Raw genomic sequence first — 18,040 nt, 5'->3', positions numbered from 1 at the left:
CTTGTCCTGCTTTCAGGCGCTTTGGAGAATAGCTTTACTCCCTCTTCTTTGGGGCAGCCCCTGAGATATTGGAAGACTGCTATCATGTCACCCCTCACCCTTCTCTTCATTAAACTACACATACCCAATTCCAGCAACCGTTCCCTATATGTTTTAGCCTCCAGTCCCCCAATCATCTTTGTTGATCTTCTCTGTACTCTTTCTAGAGTCTCGACATCTTTTTTACATCGTGGAGACCAAAACTGGATGCCGTATTCCAGGTGTGGCCTTACCAAGGCATTGTAAAGTGGTATTAGTACTTCACTTGATCTTGATTCTATCCCTCTGTTAATGCAGCCTAGCACTGTGTTGGCTTTTTTGGCAGCTGCAGCACACGGCTGGCTCCTATTTAAGGGATTGTCCACTAGGACTCCGAGATCTCTCTCACAGTTACTACTATCGAGCAAGGTACCACCTATGTTATACCTGTGCAAGTTTCTCCTTAATAATAATAATAATAATAATAATAATAATAATAATAATAGTAGTAGTAGTAGTAGTAGTATTGCGAGGTTTATTATTATAATAATAATATTATTATTAGTAGTAGTAGTATTGCGAGGTGGGGGCACCCGGAGACCATCCCCCCAAGGGTTCGTGCCCCAGCGGGGCCCCGGCTGGAGCACAGGCCTCACCTTGGTGTAGATGGCCCAGGACAGCTCCGTCTCCGTCACCATGACGACGATGCCGAACATGCCGAAGATCAGCGCGTAGTCGCTCAGCCGCTTGCGCTTCTCGAAGAGAGCCCGCCGGTGCCCCAGCCGGTGCCCGACGTTCTGGCTCCTCCTGTAGCGGGGGTCGCGACCCCCGGCCCTGCCATCCAGCTGGGGTTCCAAGCCCCCCTTGCCCGGCTCGGCCTTGGCCACCACCACCTCCAGGTCGGAGTCGGGGAAGGTCTGCAGGGGCTGCGTCTCGGCGTCCAGCTCGCCCAGGTGGCGGGGGGAGACGCCCAGGCGGCTGAGCGGTCGGATGGCCCCCCCGTTGTGCCGGCAGCTGTTCATGGCTATCTCGGTGAAGGGGCTGCAGTCGCCGGCCAGCTGCCCGGACCCCGCATGGCTCAGAGGGGGGCAATTCGCACTGACCTGGGGAGGGAAGAAGGAGAAAGACCCCATCAGCCCCCACGGCTTGCCAGGAGGTCGCAAAAGGGGATCACGTGATCCAGGGACCCAGCGACCGTCACAAATAGGAGGCGGTTCCCGAGTGTCCAAATGTTTATCATGTGACCGCAGGGATGCTGCAAGTCGTAAGTGTGAAAAACAGTCGTAGGTCAGTTTTTCCAGTGCCATTGTGACTTTGAACCGTCACTAAACGAACCAGGACCGCCTGTAGCAGCCCATTGGGAAGGCCGAGGCTTCAGAGCCGCCAGGAAGCTTCTTTCCCCCACGTCCGGCCAGGTCAGCTCCAGTCGCCAGACTCTGTCCCTGGGCCCAGAGGCCCCTGGTGGAGAAGGTGCCCCCCTCACTCCAGTTGGCGCTGCCCTGCCCTCGGCACCCGAGACGCCCACCAAGTGCCCGGGCTGGAGCCACCTTCAGGGGGGGCAGGACCCTGCCTTGGGGATGGAGGCCCCCCTTCCTGGGGGGAACAGGCCTTCCCTAGTCCTGGGACCAGGAGAGCCCCCCCTCTGCGCAAGGCTCCATCTCAGCCGAAACGCACTTTGCAGGTCGGGCTGGGAATGTCCAACTGGCCCCCTGGCCTGCAGAGCTTCCGTGCCCCCCACCAGAATATCACCAGCGCTGGCCTTTCCGAGAAGGCCGGAGGGCTGCCTCCCCCCCTCCGAGACTCTACCTACGGATCCCCGAGAAGCCCCAAGCAGACACCCAGCAGCAGCCCACCAGCTCAACCCATCAAGATCAACCAGCTGCCCCCCCCTATCACCAGCCCAGCAGTCCAAGCCCTGGCAGCCAAGCGGCCGCTCACGCTACCCACCCCACGGGAAGGGCCAATCTCTGCCAAGGGAGGACTCCGCCAGCACAGGAGCCACCCGCTCCTGGCACAGGAGGAGGCGATGCCAGGGGGGCTCCTGTCTCCCACACTGATGGGTGACCCACAGGACATGGAAATGTGCCCACTAACCCCCAGCACTGCGACCAGCCAGCCTGCCGGCCCCGAGCTGCACAGATTCGCCCCCCGGGTGCCAGGAAAGAGGTGGCAGCCATGCCAGGGGGATCCAAGCAGTTTTTAGCACAGATAACTTGGCACCGGATTAATTATGTCGGTTCTTCACATGTGCGTCTACAACGCTTATGCTACATCTCAGCGGCATGTAGCCGGATAGCGATACGAGGACCATCCGCAGAAGGTCTCACTCTCAGAGGAAGGCAGGCCCGAGAACCAGCCATGAGGGCCACAGAGGCCCACCCGAGCCACAGGCAACTTTGCCCACCCACCCAGCCCCCCTTTGCCCTCCTCGCATTCTGCCCACCTCCCCAAAACTGCCGGTGAGCATTAGTTTGGCACCTCTTTCTCCCCTCCTGTTCCGCAAATCTCACTTAGCCCTGCCAGTTGGCACCTGGGTGCCACCTGAGCCTGGCACCCCTTGTGTCAGGCGGCACCTCCGTTCCCCCACCGCTGGGGCCCGATGTTTCCATGGCTGTGCATCTGCAGGGCCCAAAGCCTTGGCACCTGGGCTGCCCTGCCAGGGAACCAAAATCCACACCTGGCTTTGAGGGTGTTGGGGCTACCCAAAAAGCAGAGGGGGGAGGGGAGGCAGGAGAAAGCCAGAAATCAGCTGGAATGCAAAACAAGCCAAGATGCTATGACAGCCCCCCCCAGTCCTATCCTTAATTAGCCCTTCCCTTCTTTTGCAAAAATGTGTTCCAAATTCATTAAGGCCCTTTGGAGGGTTAAAGTCTCAAGGGCCCCATGCAGGTTTACTGGCAAAACCTGAACCCAGAGCTTCCCGTGAGCAAACAATGGCAGGGTCCTCAGCATAAGCACCTCCTCCCCCTCACTTTAATGGGGTTCACACAGGATCTTAAGACTCCAGGTGAACAATGCACAGTGACCATCTTCATGCAAAAGCCAGAGCACACAGACTTATATAGCGCTTTACAGCCCTCTCTAAGCGGTTCACAGAGTCAGCCTATTTGACCCCAGCAATCTGGCTCCTCGTTTTATGACCTCGGAAAGATGGAAGGACTGAGTCAAGCCTGGACCGGTCAGGATCGAACCCCTGGCAGTGAGCTGTGACTTAGCCTGCAATGCTGCACTCGATCCTCTGCGCCAACACAGCTCCTCATGCCCAAACCAGGAAGCGGAGTGAGGCTCCCCACACCTGGCCCCACACCTCCTCCACCCTCCGAGAGGAGATGGGGAAGATCAGCTAGCCAGGCAACAAGCACAGCCTGTAACCTGGGCTTGAGCAGAAGGTTTGGGGGGAGGGGGGGAAGAGGAGGAGGAGGAGGAGAGTCAGACGGGGAGATTTTGCTCCCGCAGCCATTTCTGGTTATCGACCTCTTTGCCTTGTCTCCATCCTGGGACCGGCCTCGACCTTGCCTACATGATGTGCTCTGCCCCTCCCCTTCTTATAGGCCTGTGAATTGGGGGGGGGTCTCCATCTGAGAATTTGCATGTGCGTGTCCCCACTAGATGGGTGACCAATGAGGAAGGAAGGAAGGAGGAAGTTAAAGCAGTGCTGTCCGGTTGGTGGAAAAGCGTGGCCCCTCCGGGCAGGGCCCTGTTCAGCCAGGGATCCTCCTGGACCCTCGTCTGAAATGGTTTTCTGCTTGAGCAGGGGGCTGGACTAGAAGACCTCCAAGGTCCCTGCCAAGCCTATTATTCTGTTACTGCCAGATGCTTCTCAAGGGCACTGGTGTGGGAAAGGAGGGATGGAAGACGACCCCCCCCTTCGGCCAGCAAAGGCCCCGGCAGGTGATCCAGGGCTGTGGGAGGGGGGCTGCAGTGCGAGGGGCGCCTAGTCTGGGCCCCTGGGAATCCAACTAGGCCCCCAAGCACAAAGGCCTTCCTTACCTTAAAGGGGGGGGCGGGCAGAGGATAGAGGGGGAGCATCGACCAACCAGGTTCCCCCCTCCCCTCAGAGGGGAGCTCCCAGGGCATCCTGGCTGGGGGGGGAGGCAGCACCGATGAGAACAAGGCAGCCTGTTTGGGGTCAGCCCCACCGGGCCATCCCCTGGGCGCCTCCCTCTTGGCCAGGGCAGCTGACTCTGGACACCCCAGAAACCTCCACTGGCCTCAACCGGCTCTCCACGGACCACGATGGTTGGGAATGCTGGACATCGTAGTCCGCCAAGCCAGGGAAGAGGATCACTTCTGAAAATGTGCCACAGAGGCCTCAGGGCCTCTTCTGCAGCCAGAGCACCAGATGCTCCTCTGCCCAGAGGCCTGGATTTCGGCCCCAGGCCTGCCTGCCCCCCCCAATACTCCCCCCCCTCAGGGACCTGGGCAAAGCAGCAGGAAGGAGAGAGGCAAGCAGCCCTGCCTGTGCTGGGCAGAGGATCCGACTCTCCTGCTGCAATTCCTTCTGGGTCCGTTCCAGCAAGGTGCAGGGAGGCCCCCCCCCTGCCCAGGGCCTCTGGGGCAACTGGCTTGCTTGCAGCCCAGTGTGTGTGTGTGTGTGTAGTGTCTGTGTGTGTGTGTGTGTGCGCGCGCACGCGTGTGTGCACTCTGAGGAGGCAAACCTCAACTGCCAAACTGGGGTCGAGGGGGAAGAAGCCCTCTTTGACGTGGGGACTACAGCTCCCACCATCCAGAGCTATGACCACGGCTGGGGATGATGGGGTCCTGGCTGGGGGAAAGCTGTTCCCTCCAACTGCAACAGCCCCCCTCCTAAACACTGCAATATCCAAGCCCTGGCACCATTCAACTCAAGGGTCCGTCCAGCAGAGTGCTCAAAATGCAGCCCCCCCCAGCTAGCCCATCCCCAGGGCAGAAGCTGGTGTCAGGCACAGTGGGGGAGGGGAGTCTGGAAGCCAGAGAAGAGGGTCACACACACACCCCTCACTTTTCCAGCTGGGGGTCCCAGTGAATAAAAACCAGGCCAGCCAGGGGAAGGGTCTTGGATGACCACTTTCAAGGGCACCCTGAACGCCCCAGCAGCGGAATTCGCTCCCGGCACTCAAGGGGAAACAGGCCCGCTCTCTCTGCCGGGGAACCCAGCTCCAGGCAGGCTCAGGGCTCAGCACCCGCACGCCGGTAGCCGGGGACCAACGGCTGCCTCGGCAGCAGCACCCCCTAGCCTCGGGTCCTCAGGAGGGCATCCAGCCGGTCCGGCAGGGAAACAGACGGGGACAAGGCCAGGGGGGCGCAGAAAGCTTCCACACCCGGCAGCCGTCAATCTTCCATCGGGGCGAACGGAAGGGCCCCTTCAGGGGGGCGCCCAGCCTCCTCGATCCGCCTTCGGGGCTCCCGGGATGTTCTCGTCAGCCACCGCAGTCGGGGAGCCTCCTCGGCCCAGGGCCAAAGCCGGCCCGGGCCCGGCGCAGCCCCCCCCGCAGCCCCCGCCAGCCCCGCGCCGTCCCGGGGCTCTGCGGCTGCCGGGCCCCCCCAGCCCGTCCAAGGGCAGAGCGAGCGAGCGAGCGAGCGGCCGGGCTCCGAGAAGCGCCGGGCGACCCGCGACGGCCCCCGGACTCCCCCCGCCCCGCGGCCGGCGGCCGACTCACCTGCTGGGCGCGGCGGGGGCGGGCGGGGGGCCAGCTGGCGGGGGGGCGGCCGAGCGGGAGGGGCCGGCCGCAGAGCGCCTGCAGCGACAGGTAGACCAGCTGGGCGGGCGAGGGACGGGGCGGGCGGGGGCGCGGGCGGGCGGGGGGCGGCGGGTCCGGCGCGGCGGGCTGGGCGCTGCGGACGCGGGGACGCGCGGGCGGCGGCGGCGGCGGCGGGAGGAGGGCCACGGCGGGCGCTCGCCACGGCATCCCCGGCCTCGTCCGCCCCGCCCGGACGGACGGACGGCCCGACTCTCCGGAGGGGCCGCGGGGGAGTCCGGGGCGGGCGGCGGGAGCGGGCGGGGCGCCGCCTCCTTCCCTCCCCCTCCCTCCCTCCGCAGCCCCGCCCACCCGCAACCGGACCCGCGCCCGCCGCAGCCCCCCCCGCCAGGCCAGTCCCGTCCCGCGAAGCCGGCGGCTCTCGGGGCTCTGCCGGTTGGGGGGCGGAGCGGGCAGCGAGGAGACCCCCGTGGGCAGGAGGCGGTGGGCGGGAGGGGCTGCGCTGGCGGCCCTGCCCGGAGGGGGCCAGCAGGGCCAGAGATGCCTCCACGACCCCCCCTTGACAGCTTGGCCTGGGGGCGCTTCGGGGCTGGGCTAACGACCCCCTGGAAACAGCAGGGACCCCTGCCCTGAGGACCCCCTTGCAGGACGTTGCACGAGAGCGACAGAGACCCCGAGAGCCCCGCAGCATCCGGGACTTTGCCGGCCCGGCTGAGGAGGAGCTGCCCCTTCGGCCGGCCTGAACTGCCCACCCAGCCTTGGGTTTCTGGGGCTCCCCTCCCATTCGGGGGGGGAAAGAGCGGAGCTTCCCCCACCCAAATGCCCTTGATGCCAGCCTCCCCGCACCCTCCCCCTCCCTTTGTCTGCTGCTCCCTTCCCCCCCCCTCTGTATCCCTTGTAAGGTGCAGAGCCCAACCATGGCGGGGTGGGGGCGGGAGGGGGGAGGGCAGACCCATCTGGAGTGACTGGAGCAGCAGTCCCGGCTTCCCTTTGGAGCAGGTCAAGATGTCTGTCATTGAGGTTTTCCAAACCCTTTTGAAGCCCTGGGGAGGGATCCGCAGGGATCTGTTCTGATTCCTTCCAACTTTGCCCCTGGTCAGGCTTCCTCAGCAAATGCAGGTGCCCCCCTGCTCGGCCTTCCCTGAGGCTGAATGCAGGGCTCCCCCCCCACCCAGCTGCTCCTTGGAGACCCCCTGGGTGGGAGTGGCGCCCCCTGTTGTTCCCCTCTGCTCCTTCTTTTGAGGTCGGGGTCCACCCAGGTGGGCCCCTCCAGCTAGGATTGTCCCAAAGCCTCCTCCGAGGGGTCTCTGTCCCACAAATGGAATTCATCCTTTTTTGCCCCAACCAACAGACTCCGCACTCAGCCACGGCTAATAGTGCCAAAAATTGAAGAACAGGGCAAGAATTGGAAGTGAACCCCTATTTCTATATTTACATGAATTTCACCGAAAGCAAACAGTAGTGGCTTAAAGTAATTCACAAGGAAGCACAGAGAAAGCCGATCATCTTAGTGACAAAAAACAACATTTAACTCTTAACCTCAAACAAAACCAGGGTGTGGCTTTTGGCAGGCACACACACCCCACAATAAAACAAGCTAATCTTTTTTTTAAAAAACCACTTCTGAATGCCGCTCTAAGCAAAGCCCTCCACCATCCCATGTTATTTTAACCAGACAATTTCTAAATATGCCTCAGCATTCTTCAGGCACTCCTAGGGACTGGCACGTGGCTTCTGCCATGCCCACCACAATGTTTTTTTAAAAAAATCTAAATAAAGGGCACAGCGGCAGGAGAGCAGCTTAAGGGAGCTTTTGCCACCAAAACTGCTCTGGATCCCCCCAGGAGAATCCCAGGAAAGGGGAGGGGGGCAGCTGTGCCCACACCTGTCCCAAAGGAGGGGCCAGGTTTAGCCTGGCGAAGGGAGGGAGGAATCGCCCTTGGGAGGATGCCCAGCTGACCCTTCCTGTTCCAGAGGGAAGGCAGGAAAGCGAAGCCCTTGAGAGGCAGAAGAACCAGTTCCAGCTGAAAGTTTTTTTGAAAAAATCCCAAAGACGCTTTTCCAGGAGGCAGCTGGACTGTCTTGTTTTGCTTTGAAGACGTTTCGCTTCTCATCCAAGAAGCTTCTCCAGCTCTGGCTCAGAAGCTGAACTGCAAAAACCTCTTTGGATGGGAAGCAAAACTTTTTTTTTTAATTGAAAAGTTTTACAATACATTTTTAAATACAAAAAAACCCCCTCCTCCCCCTCCCCTCTCCCCAACCCTCCCCTCCCCTCCCCCCTCCCCGACTTCCCAGAGCTGAATACAGGGTATAATAATACAAACATAAACTAAAATATTATTATTATTATTATTATTATTATTATTATTATTATTATTATTATTATTATTATTATTATTATTATTATTAATTGAATTTTTATACCGCCCTTCTCCCGAAGGACTCAGGGCGGTGAACAGGGCATATAAATAGAAATACAAAAGTTAAAAAAAGATTAAATAATTGCCCAACTAAAACAATCAGAACGCTTTTTGAACGCCAACATCCTGTTTTTGTTGCTCACATTCGTAGTCATCAGCCTTTTCCAGGTTTTTTGCAAGAGGGAAACAATGTTGCAGATCAGGCTGCCTCCGGACTTTCAGCCTGTTCCTTGCAACCCCTCACCCCCTGGGAAAGTCATTCATATTTTCATCAAAATTCCAAAGCTTTGCAAAAGCAGTTTGGCATCACCGCTGCAGAGGCAATTGCAATTCGCCAGCAATGTCCAACCTGCAGCCAACAAGCCACTGCAATCCCTATGGGTGTCAATCCAAGGGGATTGGAGCCTTGCCAAATTTGGCAAATGGATGTCACACAATATGCACCATTTGCCCCATGGAAGTATTTGCATGTTTCAATTGATACCTTTTCAGGATTCATCATGGCCACCCCCCAAAGAGGAGAAGCCACCAAACATGTCATTAATCATTGTATTCGGACTTTTGCAGTGCTGGGATGTCCAAAAGAACTCAAAACAGATAATGGCCCTGCTTATAGCAGTCAAGCCATGGCAGAATTTTGTCATCATTGGCAAAAAACACACAAATTTGGAATTCCATATAATAGCCAAGGCCAAGCCTTGGTGGAAAGAGCTAACCAAACCTTGAAACATGCTTTAGATCGCTATAAAAATCAGAACGGGGGAAAACGAAACCCCAACCTCCCAGCAGTGCAAGAAACTCTTAACCTTTGCCTCTACACTCTGAACTTTTCAAACTTGACTGGCCATCCCTTAACCACAGCTGCAGAGCGGCATTTTTCTTCTTCTTCTTCTTCTTCAGATCTCCCTAAGCCACAGGTTTGGTACCGACAACTTCCAGACCTAACTTGGCAAGGCCCTGCAGACCTTATCACCTGGGGCAGAGGCTATGCTGCAGTCCAACTGCCAGACAAAGTGCTGTGGATCCCTGGTCGTCATGTTCGTCCGTATCATGCCTCCACAAACACAACAGCAGAACCCATTAATGAAGACAGCATGGTTTGTGACTTTTTTCAGCTTTGTTCTAACACCACTGACTGATGCCACTAAAACACAATTCCATCTGAAAGCTTACCCCAGATGTCAAGTTTTGCTGTCTACTCAGCCTGCAGTATTTCATTGTGCCTCCACTTCACCAGCTATCCCATCCCGTTCTTTACAATGGCTCACACCTTTGACATTGGTTCCAGTCAAAAATGACTCTTTTCACACTGTTTTTATTCAAGACTCAGTGCTAACCTTGATTCTTTTTCCACCCATGATCGATCAAACCGCCAACTATTGGTGTTTTGGCCATGACATCGTTGATCATTTTGAACATTATTGGATAGGGGTTCGAGTCATTTGGCAGCCACATCCTCGCCCCTCTCGATCCCCACACCATGGAGTGATGCTTGGCCCTACCTTTGTTTATGGACATACTGGAGATATTGTTTATTTTCATTGTTCAGATCACTCTCAACCTTATTGCCCCATCGCATGGACCCAGAAGGAACAACCTGTTGTCAACAACGAGTCTATGGTCATTTATCATCATCATCCATGTCGAGTTTTGCTTCAACTTATTGTTAGCCCCAGGACCACTGGCTTCTATTATTGTCAAGGTTTCAGTAGAGGACGCCAATTAAAAGACTGGGTAGAACTTGCTTCCATTGATAACTTTGCTAAACCTCCCCTCTCCCAGGACTTGTGTGTTTACACGCATTGTTATAAGACCAAGGCAAGACAGATGAACATGTATAAAGTTTTGTCAACGTTCCACTGATACTCAGACTGAGGGACAATGTGAACTCTGTATGGCTACCACCAAGCTAGGTACAACAATAACCAAAACATCTATATTATGCAAAATTGATTGGCCCTGGACTATCTCTTAGCTAAAGAAGGGGGGGGGTATGTGGAAAATTTAATCTTACAAATTGTTGTATTGAAATTGATGACAGTGGGAAAGTGATTCAGGAGATCAGAGATAAAATGATTAAAGTAGCTCATGTTCCTGTTCAAACATGGAATGGTTTTAACTTTCAGGAATTATTTGGCTCCTGGTTTCCCAAATTACCTGGTTTGCAGGCTATTGTAGCTTTAATTAGTATGATTGCTTTAGGATGTATTATTTTGCCTTGTGTTTTACCTATTTTTGTTAGAACTATCTCTAATAGCATTTCATTTATAGCAGAGCAACGTGCCATCAAGCATGTAAATGCCTTGTGGGGAAAAAATATCAGTTATTGCCTCAAGAAGACCTTGAGTCAAATACTACGGACCGTGCCATTGAAAAGGCCTCCTTCGTATTAGACACAGATGGCGAGGAGGACCAAAAGAAAGCCTTATGCTTAGCAACGGAATGCACCACATCTCTGTCCTCCTGAGCCCTTTGGGTCAAAAAACAAAAAAGGAGGAGATGTAGGAAACCTGTGATATTTCCACCTTAGGCTCACATAAAATGGCGCAGGTCTGGCTCAGGGCAGAGACAAGTTTCGTTTCTGTCGCAGTTTACCAGAAATCAGATGACCTTGCTACGTGCAGACGGACACCCGTTGACCTTGCTACGTGCAGACGGACACCCATTGGACACCCGTTGGAACACGTACAAGAAAGTAACACATACAAGATAGTTACAGGAACAAAGACATTCCATACAGAAATGTAGCTGATTTATAACCTTAAGATAATTGCTTGATGCATAGCTGAAATGTAACCATTTGTAACCTTAAGATAACTGCTTGATGGACAGCTGAAATGTAAACATTTAGATAATTGCTTGTTGCTGATTGCTTGTTGCTGATGCGTTGCTGGTATCTCAATAAAAGAGAGCTTGGGACTTTGGTCTTGGCCCTCATCCCGAGAACGCTCAGAGAGACGTGTCCTCATTTATTGGCAAGTTCATGAGGAGCCCGCCGGGTGCGAAAAACCTGCACCGCTTGTAAATAGCGGAGACGGCCCTCCCGGTGATGATGCGGCCCTCTGTACATGTGCCTGCTGCCATTCCCCGATGTCGTGGGAATCGGTAGTCCCATGACCCGCTCCCGAGCCCCGGAGGCAACCACACCCCGCTCTCCCCCTACGCGATCAGACCCCGGCCTGGCCTGAACCACGGTTGAATGACCACCCCCCATAGTCAAACAGCCACCACCCACTCCCACCCCTCTCCCTAACCCCATAAAAAATTTCACTAAAAAGTTAACCAGGGGCCTCCTATTAAATTTATATTGAGGGCCCCTGCCCCTGCCCGGCCATCTCTCAGGGTCCCAATAATTGGGCCCTTCATCGAGACTGGGGGTGGCAAAGAAGGCGGGACGCACCCAGGAGAGGGGGGCACCCCTGAGGGCGAACAAGTCCGTGCTGGTGTATCGATACATGAAGTCCGAAAGAGTCCAGGGAAGGCAGTCCCGTAATTGAAAGGTCCAATAGGAGGATCGAAGGGTAGGGAGTGAACATTTGGACCATCAACCAACTTACTGCCACTCGGTTGGGTGCTCCCAGGAGCAGACCACAACCCGTCCTCTCACGACGGGTCGCGAATCTGCACCCGAGGGTGGTCCAAAATAAACGCCCTGGGTGGGGCATGACCCATAGAGCTCCCACCTCTATGGGGCTGCCGATGTAGAGCCAAGCCACTCTCCCACTGTGGCTTGTACCCAGGTCCATCCCAGTCCAAAGGGGAGAAAGGAGGCAGATGGAAAGTTGGTAAATTGGTAATCCGCTGCCCGAACTGCTACAGCTACCACTGACCGGACAAGAACGCCAGCCGCCGCCATGTCGCTGCCGCCATCACCAAAAACGCCGTTGCTGCCGATGGAACGGGCCAGCGGGCCTGGAAAACGCCATCGCCGCCATCACCGCAAGCGGCCCGGAACGACACGAAAAACACCGCCGCCGTCACCACCGACGAGATAATCCGTCGTCCTCTCCGCCGCCCAAAGCAGCCCAAAGATGCCGTTGCCACCTACGCCGCCGGCAGCGGCCCGAAAACGGCACAGAAGACATCGTTGCCAGCGAAATAACCAGCGGTCGTCTTCTCCGCCGAAACGGCCCGAAGACGCCACAGCCGCCAAAAGCGGCTCAAGGTAGGCCGAGCAGTGTGAAAACGCCGCTGCCACTGCCGCCGCTGCCAAAATGGCCCGCAGGCGTCTCCTTCATCATAAAGATGTTCCGAAGACGCCACTGGGAACGGCCAGAAACTGTCCAAGGATGCTGTTACAGCGGCCCAGCGGCCCAGAATGGCGGAGAACGCCGTCATTGCTGACCACAACGTCCCGGGAGCAGCCCGGAGACACCGGGACAGCAGAAACAGGCAGGTTGAGAAAGCCGAGCATAGCGAGCAGATGGAAACAGATGGAAGCAGCCAACAAATGGAAGCAGCCAGCTCGCAGACGGGAGCGAACAGGGAAGTAAAAACCTCACTGTCTACCTCATTATCTGCCTCGTAGTCTTAACAGTCCAAATCCCCTGCCCAGAGGGCCCGAGAGGACCCCTGAGGGGCTCCTAAGGGACGCCCAACAGCTGGAGCTTACGGAGCTCAGCCCAGCACGTCCGCCATCTTGATGCTAACAACAAAAATAAAACATTAAGTTCTATCGGACTTTAACTCTCCATAGTCATAATATTAATAAAGTAACAAATGACTAATCATACATCATAAAAATCAACTACTTATTCAAATGCTAAATGAAACTTTTTAGTCCCATATTTATTCTGAATATATTCAATCCATCTTCTCCATTCCACAATATATCTCTGTTGCGATTGATCTTTCAAATATGCCGAACTCTTTGCCATTTCCGCCAAATTGGAAACTTTCAAAGTTTCCTCCTTCTTCCAGTATTGTGCAACTAAAAGTCTTGCCGCCGTAATTAGATGCAACATCAATTTAATATCTACAACGGTGGTATCTGTGATAATACCCAATAAAAACAATTGCAGGGAAAACTTTATCCTTTTCTTAAATATCTTTTGCATATTCCACCAAATTTTAATCCAAAAAGCTTTAACCTTTTTACAAGTCCACCATATATGAAAATATGTTGCATCCTCAAAAGCAAAAAGCAAAACTTTTTCAAAGAAGAACAAGAAAGTCCAGTTGCCTCCTGAAAAAGCGTCTTTGGGATAACTGATCCGGGTGACCGAGAGTCTCCACAGACATTTCTTTTAAAAAAAACCAACAACACTTTCCGAGATCAGCCACCTGACGGTCTCTCAAGGTCCTTTGCAGCTGCCTCCCAGCTGAAGCCCAGGCCTTGAGGGAGCGGCGCCTGCCCCCCACCCCCGCTCCGGAGGGGCGTTAGGCAGCTTACCTGCTCAACTCCGGTCATAGGGGCCGGTCTGGAGGGGCTCAACGCCTCGACCTACGCTTGGCCCACCGCTGTGGAGAGAAGCCGTGCAAGCCCCCTGCCTTCCTTGCTCCTGGCGGCCATTGGAGTCGGAGTCCACCTGGAAGGGAAGGAGGAGGAGGGGGTGGGAGAGAAGACAGCACCAGTCAGTCACCGAAAATCAGGGGGCTCAGGAGGAAGAGAGGAAGATCAGGGAAATGCAGCCCCCTCCCCCCCCGCCCCACCCCCCAATTGCCACAAACTGCAATCAGGCACATCATAGTGAAGTGTTTCAAGGCATTGTCTCCTACAACACAGAGAAGAACCAGCAATGACAAGGATCTCTGCCCCCTCCCCGCCCTTCGTGGCCAAGGCCTGTTGAAAAATAGAAGTAACGGAATAAAAGAGTTACAAGGGACCTTGGAGGTCTTCCATTCAAAACGAAATTCAGTGATGAAAAAAGTAAGGGTCTACATTTAGGCAGGAAAAATCAAATGCACAGGTATAGTATAGGTGGTACCTTGCTCAACAGTAGCAACTGTGAGAGGGATCTCGGAGTCTTAGTAGACAATCACTTAAATATGAGCCAGCCGTGTGCTGCAGCTGCCAAAAAAGCCAACACACTGCTAGGCTGCATTAACAGAGGGATAGAATCAAGAACACGTGAAGTACTAATACCACTTTACAATGCTTTGGTAAGGCCACACCTGGAATACTGCATCCAGTTTTGGTCTCCACGATGTAAGAAAATTGTTGAGACTTTTGGAAAGAGTGCAGAGAAGAGCAACAAAGATGATCAGGGGACTGGAGGCTAAAACATACAAGGAACGGTTGCTGGAATTGGGTATGTGTAGTTTAAAGAAGAGAAGGACGAGGGGAGACATGACAGCTGTGATCCAATATTTGAAGGGCTGCCACAAAGACGAGAAGGGGATCAAACTGTTCTCCAAAGCGCCTGAAGGCAGGACGAGAAGGCAGGCCCTCCTCTTTGGTGAGGTATCGAAGGGCTGACCAACGACCTCTCCTGTGGTGCGCTTGCATTGCGTTTTCAAGACGAGAGGAGCGGGACAATGTGGGGATTATGGATTCTCTGAGTGATTCCTATTCTTCATTGCTGGATGAAAGAGGGCACAGTGGTGCTGATGATATTTGTCGCAGTCAGGATAATAGCATCTGTCCTGGGTGTGCAGAAAAAGTGGCACCAAAGCCAATGAGAATTCCGCTGTCTCAGGTGGAGGATGAAGGAAGTGACAATGGCAGAAACACATCCACCAGTCTGGAGAAATTTCCTTTAGATCCACTGAAATCTGCTTTTGATGAGACTTGGAGAAGCACGCCTTTCCCTCAGGTAAAGAAGTCATTCTCTTCTTTGACTGACAAATTATCGGCAAGCTGTGGAAATAGTGATCCAAGGTTCCACGGAGTGGATGTCTCTACTTTGGCATTTAATTCAAATACAATTTTTGGAGACAACCTTTGGAATGTGCCACAGAATTCCAGGAGTCGCTCACTATCTATCCTGGATAACAATTATCCTGTCCAGCAATGTGAGGAAACTGCAAGACCACACAGGGATATTGGACATCTGACTAAGAGGAAAAAAAATGTAAAACAGGCTTTCCTGCTATATTTGGGAACAACTTAAGACACAGAAGTCTCAGACATTGATAAGCTGCAGCTGACCAAAGAAACAGGGTCTCTTGTTAAAGAGAATCTTGAAATCAGTCACGTTGGTGAACTTACTGCACTGAGCACCAAGGGTGAAAGCTGTATAAAGATCAAAGCCAAGGAAACGAAAATCCTGGAAAATGATAATGCTGGAACAAAGAACACAATGTTTTTTATCAGCTTGAATAATGGTAACAATCAAAGACCAGATGTTGCAATGTCAAAAACCCGTGAACTGAACAGTAGTAAGATAAAACTTCCTAAGTCTGCCTGTCATGTGGGAAATTCAGATCATGACAGGAAGGAGAAATGTAGTTCCCAACACTTAGGCCAGACAACAAGAAAGAGAAGAACCTTTGTGGTAGAGCCAAATGTAAATAATTACACAACTCAAGAAATTGAAAAAGGAATATTCTTGGAAAAAATGAAGCATTTGGGAAATCGATCCCAATGTTCGGAGTCTAGATCCTTAAGCAATGAAATTCAGCGAAATGAGAAAAGCTGTAGTTATAGTACAACATGCCTTAATCAAACCAAAAATTGTAGAAGAACCATTGTGCTAGATCCAGGGCCTTCCAAGGATACGAACAGTTACGTTTCTCAACGTGATATTAAAAAAAAAGACAGACTTGGAAAACTTAGATAGTTTAGGAAGAGTCTAATTCATTAAACATTGTGAACACAGAACATTCGGTGGGTTTCCAGAAGCAAATTCCTAGTCAAGAAGCAATTTCAGGACTGAACGTAAAGCGTAAATCAAAGAGGAAGGTGTATGAAAGTAGTGGATCCCATAGATTAAGTGAGATGGAAGAACAGAGTTTAGATAATATAGATAATGAACTTCCACAATCAGAAATTAAAAAGAAAAAGCATGGGAATAAAACAATTAATTTTGATAGGGATATCCTACAGAAAGAACATTCCAGTGCCAATGCTGATGTGTTTGATTTGAATGAGGAACCTCAAAAAGTCAGTAAAAAGGGGAGAAGAAAATCAAAATGTACTTTCACTTTCTTTGGGTGATGAAGATAACTTTTTTGAAGGAAGTAACAGCTCAGTCAAAAAGAACTGGGAAACCTCAAACAGTTGTTCTTTAACTAAAAAAAAGTAGCCATTTAGAGAAGGCAAACTGGACGACCATCAGGAATGAGGCAAAAATGCCAAAATCTACCAAGAAAACATGCATTGTAAATGGTTTGGGTAACGACGGCACTCATGCTGAGCCATTCCTTCAAGGTCCGGAGGAATGTGAAATCACTCAAACCAATCAGACAAAATGGAGTTTTCTCCAAGTTACAGACTGCAGTGCTTTATAATATAATGATAATAATAAAGTTGGAAGGGACCTTGGAGGTCATCTAGTCCAACCCCCTGCTCAGGCAGGAAACCCTATACCATTTCAGGCAAGTGGCTGTCCAGTCTCTTCTTTAAAACTTCCAGTGTTGGAGCATTCACCACCTCTGGAGGCAGGTTGTTCCACTGGTTAATTGTTCTCACTGTCAGGAAGTTTCTCCTTAGTTCTAGGTTGCTTCTCTCCTTGACTAGTTTCCATCCATTGCTTCTTGTCCTGCTTTCAGCTGCTTTGGAGAATAGCTTGACTCCCTCTTCTTTGGGGCAGCCCCTGAGATATTGGGACACTGCTATCAAGTCCCCGCTCATCCTTCTCTTCATTAAACTGGACATACCCAATTCCAGCAACCGTTCCCTATATGTTTTAGCCTCCAGTCCCCCAATCATCTTTGTTGCTCTTCTCTGTACCCTTTCTAGAGTCTCGACATCTTTTTTACATCGTGGTGACCAAAACTGGATGCAGTATTCCAGGTGTGGCCTTACCAAGGCATTGTAAAGTGGTATTAACACTTCACGTGATCTTGATTCTATCCCTCTGTTAATGCAGCCTAGCACTGTGTTGGCTTTTTTGGCAGCTGCAGCACACTGCTGGCTCATATTTAAGTGATTGTCCGCTAGGACTCCGAGATCCCTCTCACAGTTACTACTATCGAGCAAGGTACCACCTATACTATACCTGTGCATTTGATTTTTCCTGCCTAAATGCAGAACCTTACTTTTTCACAATTGAATTTCATTTTGTTAGATAGTGCCCAGTGTTCGAGTCTGTCCAGATCCTCCTGTATCTTAAGCCTATCTTCTGGAGTATTGGCTATTCCTGCCAGCTTGGTGTCGTCTGCAATTTTGATGAGTTCCCCATCTATCCCCTCATCCAAATCGTTGATGAAGATGTTGAAGAGCACTGGGCCCAGAACAGAGCCCTGGGGCACCCCACTACACACTTCCTTCCATGTAGATGCGGTTCCATTGAGGACCACACGCTGAGTGCGGCCTGTCAGCCAGCTACGAATCCATCTGGTGGTGATGCTGTCTAACCCACATTTTTCTATCTTATCAAGTAGTAGGTTGTGATCTACTTTATCAAATGCCTTACTGAAATCCAAGTAAATTATATCTACAGCATTCCTCTGATCCACTAATTTTGTCACTTGGTCAAAGAATGTAATAAGATTTGTCTGGCACGATCTGTTTTTGACAAACCCATGTTGGCTTTTAGTGATGACTTTGTTTGCATCAAGGTGTTCGCTGATTTGTTATTTGATTATCTTTTCCAAAATCTTCCCAGGTATTGAGGTCAGGCTGATAGGTCTGTAGTTTCCTGGATCTAGTTTTTTCCCTTTTTTGAAGATGGGAACTACATCAGCTCTCTTCCAGTCCTCTGGTAGTTCCCCAGTGCTCCAGGATCTATGAAAAATATAGTTCAGTGGTTCTGAGATCACGTCTGCCAGTTCCTTGAGAACCTTTCGGGTGTAATCCATCTGGTCCTGGTGATTTGAACT

At 52.4% G+C, this 18,040-nt stretch overlaps 1 protein-coding gene and 1 pseudogene across 2 annotated transcripts in view; one reads left to right on the top strand and one right to left on the bottom strand.

The window, feature by feature from the left end:
• KCNN1 (potassium calcium-activated channel subfamily N member 1) overlaps nucleotides 1-18,040 on the bottom strand; it is a 49,593-nt gene that overhangs the window by 13,865 nt on the left and 17,688 nt on the right. The window contains exons 3-4 of the mRNA XM_081319004.1: nucleotides 13,509-13,644; nucleotides 675-1,121 (exon numbers count right to left, since the gene is read on the bottom strand). Of these exons, the coding sequence (XP_081175130.1) occupies nucleotides 675-1,121; nucleotides 13,509-13,526 (465 nt within the window). The 5' untranslated portion in view covers nucleotides 13,527-13,644. The remainder of the gene's footprint in view (nucleotides 1-674; nucleotides 1,122-13,508; nucleotides 13,645-18,040) is intronic.
• On the top strand, nucleotides 14,605-16,507 carry LOC308660415 (annotated as a pseudogene). Its single transcript has one exon. The product of its transcript is annotated as an uncharacterized misc_RNA (transcript).

This window comes from Vipera berus, assembly GCF_964194415.1.
Source record: "Vipera berus genome assembly, chromosome: 1".
NCBI classification, from domain to species: Eukaryota; Metazoa; Chordata; class Lepidosauria; order Squamata; family Viperidae; genus Vipera; species Vipera berus.
Note: the sequence above shows the minus strand (reverse complement) of the source record. Positions and strands in the feature narration are given on the sequence as shown.